The sequence below is a fragment of the Eurytemora carolleeae genome, unplaced genomic scaffold (genome assembly GCF_000591075.1).
Source record: "Eurytemora carolleeae unplaced genomic scaffold, Eaff_2.0 scaffold382, whole genome shotgun sequence".
Lineage (NCBI taxonomy): Eukaryota > Metazoa > Arthropoda > Copepoda > Calanoida > Temoridae > Eurytemora > Eurytemora carolleeae.
Window position 1 is genome coordinate 224,752 of NW_019396297.1, and position 13,538 is coordinate 238,289.

The 13,538-nt window shown below is 31.2% G+C and overlaps 1 protein-coding gene across 3 annotated transcripts in view; it reads right to left on the reverse strand.

Annotated features, from left to right (window-relative positions):
• LOC111700431 (uncharacterized) overlaps positions 1 to 13,538 on the reverse strand; it is a 16,665-nt gene continuing 3,127 nt past the window's right edge. The window contains exons 4-17 of one of the 3 annotated variants that reach the window (XM_023471332.1): positions 12,611 to 12,663; positions 11,276 to 11,314; positions 10,900 to 10,978; positions 8,213 to 8,284; positions 8,014 to 8,076; positions 7,745 to 7,803; positions 6,604 to 6,686; positions 5,677 to 5,744; positions 5,361 to 5,411; positions 4,093 to 4,146; positions 3,077 to 3,151; positions 2,642 to 2,736; positions 2,063 to 2,145; positions 1 to 594 (exon numbers count right to left, since the gene is read on the reverse strand). In XM_023471332.1, coding sequence (XP_023327100.1) covers positions 481 to 594; positions 2,063 to 2,145; positions 2,642 to 2,736; positions 3,077 to 3,151; positions 4,093 to 4,146; positions 5,361 to 5,411; positions 5,677 to 5,744; positions 6,604 to 6,686; positions 7,745 to 7,803; positions 8,014 to 8,076; positions 8,213 to 8,284; positions 10,900 to 10,978; positions 11,276 to 11,314; positions 12,611 to 12,663 — 988 coding nt within the window. In that variant the 3' untranslated portion in view covers positions 1 to 480. The remainder of the gene's footprint in view (positions 595 to 2,062; positions 2,146 to 2,641; positions 2,737 to 3,076; positions 3,152 to 4,092; positions 4,147 to 5,360; positions 5,412 to 5,676; positions 5,745 to 6,603; positions 6,687 to 7,744; positions 7,804 to 8,013; positions 8,077 to 8,212; positions 8,285 to 10,899; positions 10,979 to 11,275; positions 11,315 to 12,610; positions 12,664 to 13,538) is intronic. The other 2 variants (XR_002764990.1, XM_023471333.1) reach the window with 2 other exon arrangements.

Below are 13,538 nucleotides of genomic sequence, written 5' to 3' on the forward strand. Positions count from 1 at the left end.
TGAAAGGGCTGGGATCTGTGGCTGGTTCATGAAGGAGTTGGGCGACCTTTTATAGCACGGCAGTTCTACTCCAACAGCCAACTGAAGCCCCCTCTCCAGTAGACGGGGGAAGGGGGGGGGGCACGAACGTGTATCCTACATTTATCTGTCTTGAAAATATTACGCGGTCCACTGTGCCTTACCAGCTTTCTAAGGCTTCAGAAAGGATCGTCTTCAAAAATGAAATTGTTTAACAATTGAAAATATTGAAAATAACCAATTTAAAAAAAAAATCATTCATTCATATGCAGACAATGCTCTTAATTGGGTACCTTTGTGAATAGGACATACCACTATAATTCTTATTTCACAGACGAATTTTTTATATTAGTATTTTATTTCCATCAATAAATTAAATTACAGCACAGAACACTTCAAATTGTTTTTAATTTCCAGAAAATGAATATAGACAACACAATTTTGAAATAAAAAAGTCACAAATCACAATAAATTTTTCTTTTTTTCTTTTTTGACAGGGATTCCATTCTTTACAAACATGTCGTTTATGATGGCTATAGTTTTCCCACTTTCAAGAAACGTGACATATCCGTAAATCTAAAATTAATATTTACAGTATGCTTTAATTGTTCATTTTGAGTAAACGTACATTTGAGTAGATCTTGTCCTGTTTAAAATTAAATCTTGTCCAGTTTGAAATTTAATCTTGTCCCGTTTGAAAATTAATCTTTTCCTCTTTGAGAATAAATCTTGTCCTGTTTGAGAATAAATCTTGTCCTGTTTGAGAATAAATCTTTTCCGGTTTAAAAAGCGATCTCGTCCTGTTTGAAAGAAACTCATGTTCTGTTTGATAAGCAAAATTGTCCTGTTTAAACCGAAATTTTCCTGTTTGAAGCGAAATTATCCTATTAGAGTAAAGACATTTTCCTGCTTAAAACAGATATTGTCCTGTTTAAAACAGATATTGTCCTGTCTAAGAAAAACCTGTCCTGTTTGAGTAGAGATATTGTCCTGTTTAATATAAATATATTGGCCTGTTTAATATAAATATATTGGCCTGTTTAATAGAGATATTGTCCTGTTTAATAGAGATATTGCCCGGTTTAATAGAAATATTGCCCTGTTTATTAGAGATATTGTCCCTTTTAATAGAGATATTGTCCTGTTTAAAAAAGATACTGTCCTGTTTAAAAGAGATATTGTCTTCTTTATCAGAGATATTGTCCTGTTTAATAGAGATGTTGCGCTGTTTAATAGAGCTATTGTCCTGTTTAATAGAAATGTTGTCCTGTTTAATGGAGATATTGTCCTGTTTAAAAGAGATACTGTCCTGTTTAAAAGAGATATAGTCTTGTTTATCAGAGATATCGTCCTGTTTAATAGAGATGTTCTCCTGTTTAATAGAGACATTGTCCAGTTCAAATAGAGATATTGTTATGTTTATTAGATATATTGCCCTGTTTAGAAGAGATGTTGTCCTGTTTAATAGAAATGTTCTCCTGTTTAATAGAGATATTGTCCTGTTTAAAAGAGATATTGTCTTGTTTATCAGAGATATTGCCCTGTTTAATAGAGATATTGTCCTGTTTAATAGAGATATTGTCCTGTTTAATAGAGATATTGTCCAGTTTAATAGAGATATTGTCCTGTTTAATAGAGATATTGTCCCGTTTAATAAAGATATTGTCCTGTTTAAAAGAGGTATAGTCTTGTTTATTATAGAGATTAGCTCAAGCGCCCGGCGTTGCCCTTGGAAAAAAATGAAAAAAAAGAAATTTTAAGTTTAATAGAGGTATTGTCTTGTCTGTGAAGCGATAACTATCGTAAAGATTTCGTAATTATTATACCCTGCAGCGATAACATTTATTATGGAATCAAGCATTTATCTTCAACTTTAAAAGTACCCACATTGGATATCGAGATCAAGCCTTCAAGATAAACAATACTCCAAACATGAAGTTCCGAGACAAACATCGAAAACAAACACAAACTCTGCGAAATCTTAACAGAAAGAAATAAAGAAGACGACATCCAATCCCCGGTGTTTTGAATCCTAATTCCTAACCTCGTGGCCCCAGGATATATATTGATATCCAACATCCTTCATGTACGAGATTATATCCTCTCTTGAGCCCTTACTACGTTCTCCTAGATATCAAATATCAAAATAATAATAAATATAACTTTTTGGGGGGGTTAAACTTGGTTCGAAATGGAATATGTTGAAATACTAATAATAATATTTTCCTCGAAGAGCAAGAGTCCCAACACCATTAAAACTATTTTTGTTTAAAGGGTCTATATACGCGTAATTTCAAGTGACCATCCATTAGCAAAGCTTTACAACGGTACTCTTAACAGCTTTGTCTGATCAAGCATGAAATAGATAGATATCCATTTTAGTTTTAACTGTACTGTACATACTGTACAAATTTTCAGTTTTGGTTTCTCTGCAAAAGTAACTAGCGCATTTCTTGCATTTAAGAAACAACGGACAAATTATCAGAACAATTTCGAGTCAGAAAAGAAGAAGTTATCCAGTATCTTTTACATCTTTTGTCATTTAAATTTCAAAAGCAAATCGGACATTGTCACCTTTGCATGAAGGGTCACTTGAAAATACGCTAGCAGTACCATTACTGACCTGCAAAATGAGTTTCTATGCTTAAAACTTGAATATCCACCAAGTCCCAAGGTATAGTTTTTAGAACCTGAAACTCTCCTCCCTCTATATCTAAACTAAAAAAAGTTGTTTCACCGCTTTGAAGCAAAACTTGATTTTTTGAACTTTTTGAACTTTTGAAAAAGTTTTATCAAAATCTCAGAAGTTCTACAAATTTCAAAATTTATATTCTAAATTTTTTTTCACTTTGAGTTTTTTTCTAAAGATAAATATTCAAAAACCTAATAAGTATTCTAAAACCGAACCAAGTTACTTATTGCCTATTAAAAGTTGTAGCAAACAAAAATGCACAACCATCCTGCATTTTTTAGACATAATTTCCGAAAAATTACGCCAACAAGCATTCATGAATGTTTGCAACACTTTGTTCTGAAATCTATTTAAAATGGCACTAACCTAAAATAGTTAACAGTAGGATTCCCAAGTGCGAGTAGAAGTGAATATAATGGAATACACTGTAGAATAGGTTCACTAGAGCATAAAGGTTTAAACACACTGATTGTCGAGTGTTGACCTATATAGACCTCAAATAGAACACCTTTATTCTCTTATGGGTAGCATTTTGTTTACGGACAAAAGTTTTAGAAAATCCAGGAAGAATTTTTCGGCTGAACCGAAATCGACACGGGTGGAAGGAACCAGTAAATACAGAAAATTTGAAAATGTTATAAGAATAATTTTTTTACTGATAATTTTGTTAATTATTATGGCTGCCCAAAGTACTATACTATAAAGTAGTTTTTTAGAATCTAAAACCGTTTTTTTTCTTAATGTACGGGGGGGGGGAGGACGAAATTCTGATAAAGAATTATCTGAAATTTATGAAAATTAACTATAAATTTTGTTTTCATATATCAAATGAATATACATTTTCATTGTTACTTGAAATTTCTTAAATTTTAAGAAGCAGGAAAATTAAAGGATTTTTGACCAAAAAAATTAGGCATAGGGAAGGGTAAACGTAAATCGTACAGGACTGTCGAAAGGCCTGTCGCTATTTCGATTTTTTATTGCATTTTAAACCTTTTTTTGCCATTAAATTTAATGGCAACTTTTTTTAAAAATTGGGCTTTAAATATGTAATGCAATTCCAAATCTTTACTCTTTTAAGGCCTTATTTTAGAATTTTACTTAGATTTGGACCCCCATCCTGTACAGGGCGCTAAATATTTTAAGTGATCCTCAATTTACAAATTGTCAAGTTCTTTTCATTAAATGGTTTGCCAATGAAAGAATAAGGTATATCTATATCTACAAGAAACTGCATAAATGTAAAAACAGACTTAACTATTTCTTTCTAGTCGTCTCTGAAGTCTCATGTTTAGTGAACAAGCCTGTAAAAGTAACTAAGGGTTTTACCAAGAAAGCTATTGATCACTTAAAAAGAAAGAAAAATATGTAAAAAACCTTGCCTTGAGTTGTCTCCCAGTTTATTTCCCATCAAATCTAATCCAGCATAGTTGATGCTAAACACAAAAGGAATTTTCCCAACTTTTGAACAAAATGATGACACTATCGAATCCCTGATATTTACATTGATACCCTGAAACAAGGGTTGCAATGTTAGATTGCAACCCTTGGGATGCAATCTAATTAATTGCGATTTTTTCTGCCAAGAAGTTGCGGGTTTACAACTCTGAAAACATGAATTAGATTTGAATTGATGTCTGAACTCAAAACTCAAAAATATAGATTTTACAGTTTTTAAAACCTGAAAAACGTAGATTTATTTTTAAATTAAAATGTTATATTTTGAATAGTGGACAAATCTTCAAATAATTTGTTTAAAAGTTTGAAAAAATTACATATCTCTTTATTCACTTGAGGCGGCAACAAGGATACAATAAATATGCTAAGGAGTATTAAATTGCCTCCTGTATTTATTGCATTAAGTGTGTGTCAGTTTAAAGTACCGAAGGTGTGTACTGTAGGTTTATACAGTACGTAAGAATCTCGGCATTTGTACAGTCTAGGAGAGTACATTTGTTTATTGTTAATTGTTTACTTAGAAATAAGTTTAATATACATGTAATATATTATTTACATATTTAAGTCAACACTGTAAAGCCAAATTTTCATAATTTGATTACAGTTTACAATAAACTACTCGTTATTCAAGTTTAATTATAATCGACGACATTGTTCTACAATTTCCTTGACGTAGTCATGTTGCGTGTCTGTACCAGAAGAGTGTTTGTAAGTTTACTGTACTGGTCTGCAAATCAGTGCGACTGGCTTTCTCTTGCCGGACCAGCGCCATTTCCTTTCCCTATTCCTGTTCCCTGAGAACAACCGTATATGCATTCAAAACAAAAACAAACAAAATGTGAACATAGCAGACGAAACTCTTACAGATTACAGCTTTCTCAGTAGGTATCACTATACTAAATCAAAGAATTATCTAAAAAGACGATATCGAATTCATCACTGAATTCCCATGTTTATTGGGACACCCTGTACACTTCAGTACTGAGATAAAGTCGTCTTCCTTTTTCAGGGTTGTCTGGTTATCACTGCTGTTGATAGACTTTTTAAAAAAGATATTAGCTTTTTTAAAGGGTTTTAAATCTAATTAATGGATAAAAAACATTACAGAAGTGTTTTGACATGGTTATGTAGAAAAGAGGAAGTATAGTTCAAATGTCGTCTTCAATTTCAAACGTTTTAGTTTAAATCCTACTTGAAAGGAATTGAGGCAACTCGGTCTATTGGGGAGAGGCAGGTGTTTACACTAATCACAATCTTATCAAACTTTGACAAATAATACGTTTTCAATTTTACCGCAATTTCGGATTTTCAATTTTCAGATAGAAAAAATTAAATATCAGATCTGTTTGAACTTAAAACATGTATTCAACTCATGTATTTGAATACAATTTTAACAATTAAATAATAATGAACAATTGAGTCGAACAATTTAATGGATTCTGTTAATTAAAAAAATCGCAGAGACTTGAATTTTCTTGTTTCTTATTTTTTAGTTTGGATAAATTTCCCTTGTCACTCTTCTATTCTTGCTCATTCCTTTTTCATAATAAGAGGGATGTGGTTCCACCAATAGACCCTTAAATAAAAAACAATCAAAAACTAATAGAATGAGGTTTTAAGAACGTCCTTAATCACTCTTAAAAAATGACGAGCTAAAGATTTTTTTGGGATTTTTGTTGTTTTATGGAATTTATATAAAAAACATGACATTCGTATATATATTCCCTATAGCCGGTCAACCCGCTCAACCGGTTGGAGTTAGGACCGAATGGGCTGACATTTTTTGTGGACACTAATGGGTAGCCTGGGGGTGACATAGGCTAAAAAATCGAATTTTTTTAATTAAAAAATATATTTTAAGAAAGAATCAAGTGTATACATCTGCAGGGACACCCTAATGTAAGAAAGACTAAATTTCCGTCGTGTCTGAAGTCTCATATTTTGTGGGTAACCCTGTAGATCTTTGAAATATTACATGTAGCTCCGTGAGGCACTTTTATGAAGTATATCATGGAAAACTTTCTCTGCTATAGATTCTGCTGGAAATAATAATTCTCTAAATATAATTGCTAGAAATTTACATTACTGCAGGCAAATATTACAAAATCAAATATTATTGGAGCTTCAGCTTTTTCCAAAAAAATTTAACAAATTTAAACTGAACACTCATATCTTGAGTACATGACTAAATGTAAACACAGTGGTAGGCGTTATATCAGGGCAATGAAGACGACTTTTGATTTCAATTTTGATTTTAACAAACTGTTATTCAGCATGAATACACATAAACATATAGAAGTCAAGAGAAGCTGTCACTTAAAAATTTATCTTTTTTATTACTGCTTAGGTTTTAAAATTCGAATAAAGCTTGAGAACAATCAAAACTGTAATAAAAAATTCGTCTACCACTATATGTTATAATATATAATACTTACCGTCCAACCATGGTTTAATTCGAAGTGAAGAGAATCTGAATCCGACTCGAAATTATTAGCTCCAGCTTCGATGAAAAATCCACCTATATAGATAAATACATCATGATACACAAATACGTTTAAAGTATGAACATTTGGTTTTATATACAGGGTTACCCACAAAGGATGAGAATTTATAGACGACTGGAAACCTATTAAATACACTCTCTGAAATGTGAATTTTTCATCTAACAAAATGTGTTGGATAACCGGAGCCCAATTCAATTTTGTAGCCTCATTAGTCAAATGTTGATAAATAATAAATTTCATCTAACAAAATTTTTTGGATCAACGGAGCCCAATTCAATTTTCAATTTTCATTCGTCAAATGTTGATGAATGATAAATTTCGTCTAAAAAAAATTTGACGAATAAGGTTACAAAGTTGAATTTGGCAACACATTTTGTTAGATAAAAATTTGACATGTAGTACAAAAAAGATTTATGTTTTCAATCAATTTTTTGCATTAATATATGTTTCAATTTTATTGCTTTAATGCATATTTTTTTAGATACAAATGTTACAATATTTAGTAATTATTTAGAAAATTTATTTTTATTGTATACAAATTTAATTTGTAAAAATATGAGTTTCATAAGCATAAATATTTACTTAACCTGGTCAAGGATTGAAAAGAGATTTTTTATATTGAGACTGATGAATGATGAATGATGATGAATAATGTAGAAAATATCGCCGTTTTTCTGGATTGAAAGCTTATTGTTGCTTAAAGAACAGTCAGGACCAAAAAGAGTGGTCATCCGGACAATAAAATGTCCAGTCGGGACAATAAAATGATCAGCCAGGACAATAACGTGCAACCTCAAGAAAAACTAGACAATTTAGCCAGACGGTATCAACACTAATATTATGTTGTATTAAAAAAGCAGCCACGCTGCAAGTTTAAGTAATTTGCCGCTAAAGCAGTTAGGTGAAAAGAATTTTGCTTTCTGCGTTCGATGTATGTTGCACTCAAAAAGAATTAACGGGTGTGTTTTTTATGTTCCACAAAGTAGTTGAGTGATTAAGTCTAAATGAAGACGGAAAATGATATAAATGATAAATGATAATGATAAAATGATATAAAATGATATTATCCAACCTTTCTTTTTTCCATCAAAAACAAGATCATCAACTTCATTGGGAGTTGAAACTGGTTTCCTAGAAAATATTCTTTAAAGATTAATAAAGAATTCCCCTTTTTCATCTAACTTTATTTTAAAGGTCTCTTCCTAGAGTTAAAGAGTTGAAGGGACTGTATAGAACCAATTTAAATTGTACTTGTATTTATGGAGTAGAATGTCCGATTTACAAAGGTGCCCTTTAAACATTTATCTTATCTGTATTTTATAGTTGTCGTAGTTTTCTGACCTTGAAAATGGTTTCACTTTAACAACTTCCTTCAATGTTTCTGAAGCAAAAGTCCACAAGTTACTAAATAGAATATATCTGACTTCAAAAAAAAATTTCAGTCAGTCAGTCAAAACTGTTTAGGGTACCGTTGTAAATCGGACTCTTCATTTTATTTTTGTTCTCAGAAGATTATATTTAAATAAATGAATAAACTTACTTTAAAACTTGTTCAACTGTGTCAGAAAGATTATAGGGTTTATTCTCCTCATTTTTGTGAAGAAATTGTTCTCTAAAAATATTATTAATGGGAGTGTTCTCTAAACATATTATTAAAGGGAGTGTTCTCTAAACATATTATTAAAGGGAGTCTTCTCTAAACAAATTATTAAAGGGAATAATATCTAAACAAAGTATTAAAGAGAGTGTTCTCTAAACAAATTATTAAAGGGAGTATTCTCTTAAAATATCATTGAAGGGAGTGTTCTCGAAGCATATTATTAAAGGGAGTGTTTTCTTAAGATATTATTAAAGGGAGTGTTCTCTAAAAACATATCATTAAAGGGAGTGTTCTCTTTAAAAATATTATTGAAGGGAGTGCTATCTAATCCTATTATTAAAGGGAGTTTTCTCCAAACATATTATTAAATTGAGTATTCACAAAAACATATCATTAAAGGGAGTGTTCTCTAAAAATATTATTGAAGGGAGTGTTCTGTAGACATGTTATTAAAGAGAGTGTTCTCTAAAAATATTATTAAAAGGAGTGCTTTCTAAAATTATTATTAAAGGAAGTGATCTCTTAACATATTACCAAAGGCAGTGTTCTCTAAAACATATTATTAAAGAGAGTGTTCTCTAAACATATTATTGAAGGGAGTGCTATCTAAACCTAATAATAAAGGGAGTGTTTTCTAAACATATTTTAAAAGGGCGTGTTCACAAAAACATATTATTAAAGGAAGTGTTCTCTAAAAATATTATTGAAGGAGTGTTCTCTAAACCTATTATTAAAGGGAGTGTTCTCTAAACCTATTATTAAAGGGAGTGTTATCTAAACATTTTACAAAAGGGATTGTTCTCAAAAACATATCATTAAAGAGAGTGTTCTCTAAACATATTATTAAAGGGAGTGTTCTCTAAACATATTATTAAAGGGAGTATTCTCTAAACATATCATTACAGAGAGTGTTCTCTAAACCTATTATTAAAGAGAGTGTTCTCTAAACATATTATTAAAGGGAGTATTCTCTAAACATATTATTAAAGAGAGTGTTCTCTAAACATATCATTACAGAGAGTGTTCTCTAAACATATCATTAAAGAGAGTGTTCTCTAAACATATCATTAAAGAGAGTGTTCTCTAAACATATCATTAAAGAGAGTGTTCTCTAAACATATTATTAAAGGGAGTATTCTCTAAACATATTATTAAAGAGAGTGTTCTCTGAACATATTATTAAAGGGAGTGTTCTCAAAACATATTATTAAAGAGAGTGTTCTCTAAACATATTATTAAAGGGAGTGATCTCTGAACCTGTTATTAAAGGGAGTGTTCTCTAAACATATCATTAAAGAGAGTGTTCTCTAAACATATAATTTAAGAGAGTTTTCTCTAAACATAATATTAAAGAGAGTGTTCTCTAAACATATTATTAAAGAGAGTGTTCTCTGAACATATTATTAAAGGGAGTGTTCTCAAAACATATTATTAAAGAGAGTGTTCTCTAAACATATTATTAAAGGGAGTGATCTCTGAACCTGTTATTAAAGGGAGTGTTCTCTAAACATATCATTAAAGAGAGTGTTCTCTAAACATATAATTTAAGAGAGTTTTCTCTAAACATAATATTAAAGAGAGTGTTCTCTAAACATATCATTAAAGGGAGTGCTCTCTGAACATATTATTAAAGAGAGTGTTCTCTAAACATATTATTAAAGGGAGTGATCTCTAAAACTGTTATTAAAGGGAGTGTTATCTAATCATATTATTAAAGAGAGTGTTCTCTAAACATATCATTAAAGGGAGTGCTCTCTGAACATATTAAAGAGAGTGTTCTCTAAACATATTATTAAAGGGAGTGATCTCTAAAACTGTTATTAAAGGGAGTGTTATCTAATCATATTATTAAAGGGAGTGTTCTCTAATCATATTATTAAAAGGAGTGCTCTCTTAACATATTACCAAAGGGAGTGTTCTCTAAACCTATTACTAAAGGGAGTGTTCTCTAAACATATTATTAAAGAGAGTGTTCTTTAAACATTTTATTAAAGGGAGTGTTCTCTAAGCATAATATTAAAGGGAGTGTTCTCTAAACATATTATTAAAGAGAGTGTTCTCTGAACATATTATTAAAGGGAGTGATCTCTAAACATATTATTAAAGGGAGTGTTCTTTGAACATATTATTAAAGAGAGTGTTCTCTGAACATATTATTAAAGGGAGTGTTCTCTAAACATATTCTTAAAGAGAGTGTTCTCTAAACATATTATTAAAGGGAGTGATCTCTAAAACTGTTATTAAAGGGAGTGTTATCTAATCATATTATTAAAAGGAGTGTTCTCTAATCATATTATTAAAGGGAGTGTTCTCTAATCATATTATTAAAGGGAGTGCTTTCTTAACATATTACCAAAGGGAGTGTTCTCTAAACATATTATTAAAGAAAGTGTTCTCTAAACATATTATTAAAGGGAGTGTTCTCTAAACATATTATTAAAGGGAGTGTTCTCTAAACATATTAATGAAATAGTTTTATTGCTCCTCAAAGGGACCTTGAACATAATTCTAAATGTCATTCTTGACTCCGCGGATTAACAAGATATTTAAAAATACTTCTGTCTTTTCTTATTAGCGGTTTTGACAGTTTTACTTTTTCTTTTTAATAAAAAAGTCTGGTTTGTTACCTAATAATTTGAACCAACTGTGGTGAGTCTTGATGTAAGCAGGACAGCAGAGGTATACTCAGTAAATTATAATTAGTCTCTGGAACAACAATTAGAAGATTTAATCTGTTTATTTATTAATATCTGGTGCCCTTTCACCCTCCCGACATAGGGAACTAAGTTTTTCTGGCAAATTTTAATTTTTTAATCCCTATATCTTTACAACCTGAAAACCTAAATTGTTTGATCCAGCACAATTGATAGTTTAAAATATCAAAGGTCTATACGACATTGGGTTGCAAAGATAAAGTGATTAAAAAACTAAGTTTGTTGCAAGAACTCAGTTCCTTTGATAGCAAATATTACTGAAATGATCCACAGTTTTATATTATAGTACCTGAATCCTTGTCCTCTGTTTGGATTTTCATCTCTGTGACTATAATTGATGATTGATAGATTGTTTTGATCATATAGATCAAAATAATTAACACGTTACTTTAATCAATAATATTGTCTTATTGCTATAGTCCGAGCTAAAGCTATACCTAGAGAAGTTGCTTTAAAGAAAGTGGAGAAAAAGGAGAAACCATCGAGTTATATTCTCCATCTCATTTAATCCCCAGCTGCCTTGTATCTCCTCCATCATACAGAAACATTGGAGAACCATGGTCCAGGATCCTTGGATGAAGGAGATTTTTCAAAATCCACCTATGGTTACCTATAGGAGAGCTCCTAATCTCAGGGATAAACTCATCCGAGCCAGAATTCCAGATCCTCCTAGAATGAGGCCAAAGAGGCTAATACCTGGTATGAAACCTTGTGGTTTAAATTGCCCAACTTGTCCCTATATAGAGCCTGGAACAGTTATACAGTCCTCTAATACCAGCAATAAGATTGAGATTAATGGAACTTTCAACTGTAAGACCAGAAATGTAGTTTATTGTATTACATGTGAAAAGTGTAAACTACAATATAAAGGACAGACAACAAGATCTTTAGATGAAAGAGTGAGAGAACATATTGGTTACATTAGAAATCTCCATATAAACCAGCCTACAGGAGAACATTTTAACCTTCCTGGACATGAACTCTACCATCTAAAAGTTAGCGTTCTAGAGAAGGTTTGGGACCACATGACGAGGGTCAACCCAGACCGAAATATATTTTCAATAAATGTGGAACTAACATCTACTTTTTTACTCAACAGAGGTTTGGTCCATCACCATCACCGAGTTTTTAAATTTATTAAATATATACAGCATCTCCAATCTTTATGCATCAGCAAAATACATTTTATTTTTATTCAATAATCAGTTATTAACCATTTTTCGAAAATTCTACTTTGCCCTCACCCTCTAACCCCGAAACGACTAGGGGGGGAGGGGGAGGGGGTTGGCGCTCTTTCCTCTTTAAGTTTAACCTTTTCTAATCCATATATTTTTGCGACCTGATGGTGTAAACCAATGAGATCAGATCCAACAGAATTCATAGTATCCTATATCTGAAGTCTACGACATTAGGTTGCAATTATATTGGAATTAAAATATCGGAGTTTTTGGCAAAGACTCAATTCCTTTAAAGCTTATATACCTTTCAGAGAATTAAGACTCAATAATTGTTGTGTGCATAATTGTGTGCTTTTCATAGTTGAACAGTCACTGTAAAAAATCAAATTGCATTAAGTACACTTACTTTAAATGTGTGGCATTTTTAAAACAAATTTTAAATTTACCTATAGAATTTAGGTATATCAACGGAAAGCTTTCATCTTCTTTTCTCCAAACTCTAAAATTCAAAATATTATTATTACAGTGAGACCCATACAACTGAGGAAAGGGAAGACGACAATTCAGAAATCTTGAAAAGCAATAAGTTTTTACTCTAGCTTGACAATCGACTTATAAAAGCAAAGGAGTTTGTTTAAACTGCACAACTAATACGTTTCATTGTCTCCGAACTATTAAAATCATATTTTGAGTCGAACAGTCGTCCTTCTTCTCCACTGTTTAATGGGAGTCACCTCATTAAATATGTTATATACGCTATTAGTATTAGCTAACTTGAAATATGTCACCAAAAAAATAAAAATAATGGAACTACAGGGTTACCCACAAAGGATAAGGCTGAATAGACTACTCGAAACTCTTTCAATATGACGATCCCAAGTTTGCATTAAGTCCTTTGTCCTGAGCTTTGTAATTAACCCTATGCCGACTGGGCTGTTTTTTTCTAATATAAATGGGGGGGGGGTTCTAACCCCCTCCCCCTTTATGATTTTGCCCTTAGAGTTGAGATAGGGGAGAGTGATACATGTTCAAAAACCAACTTTTCAAGGCCTGCTCATGTTCAAAAAAATATACCTCTTAACTTAATGATTAGGGTGTAAGGAAGAATTTTTAAAAAGTTCAAAATGTATGTCGAAAAAATTTTCAAAAATAATTATTTTCACTTTTGACAAATATTAACATATAACACATGTGTTAACCATTAACTTAAGACCTCCGTGTAATGTCGTCTTCAACTTAAAATCTCCTCTCAGAGAAAACCAAACCAAATAATTTCAGCCCCCGTTCTCTTTGTTCTCCGTCCCACGGAGCTTAAAACACTTTCGTTTATTGTGAAATCATTAAAGTTAAACAAGAATATTTTCATATGAAGCA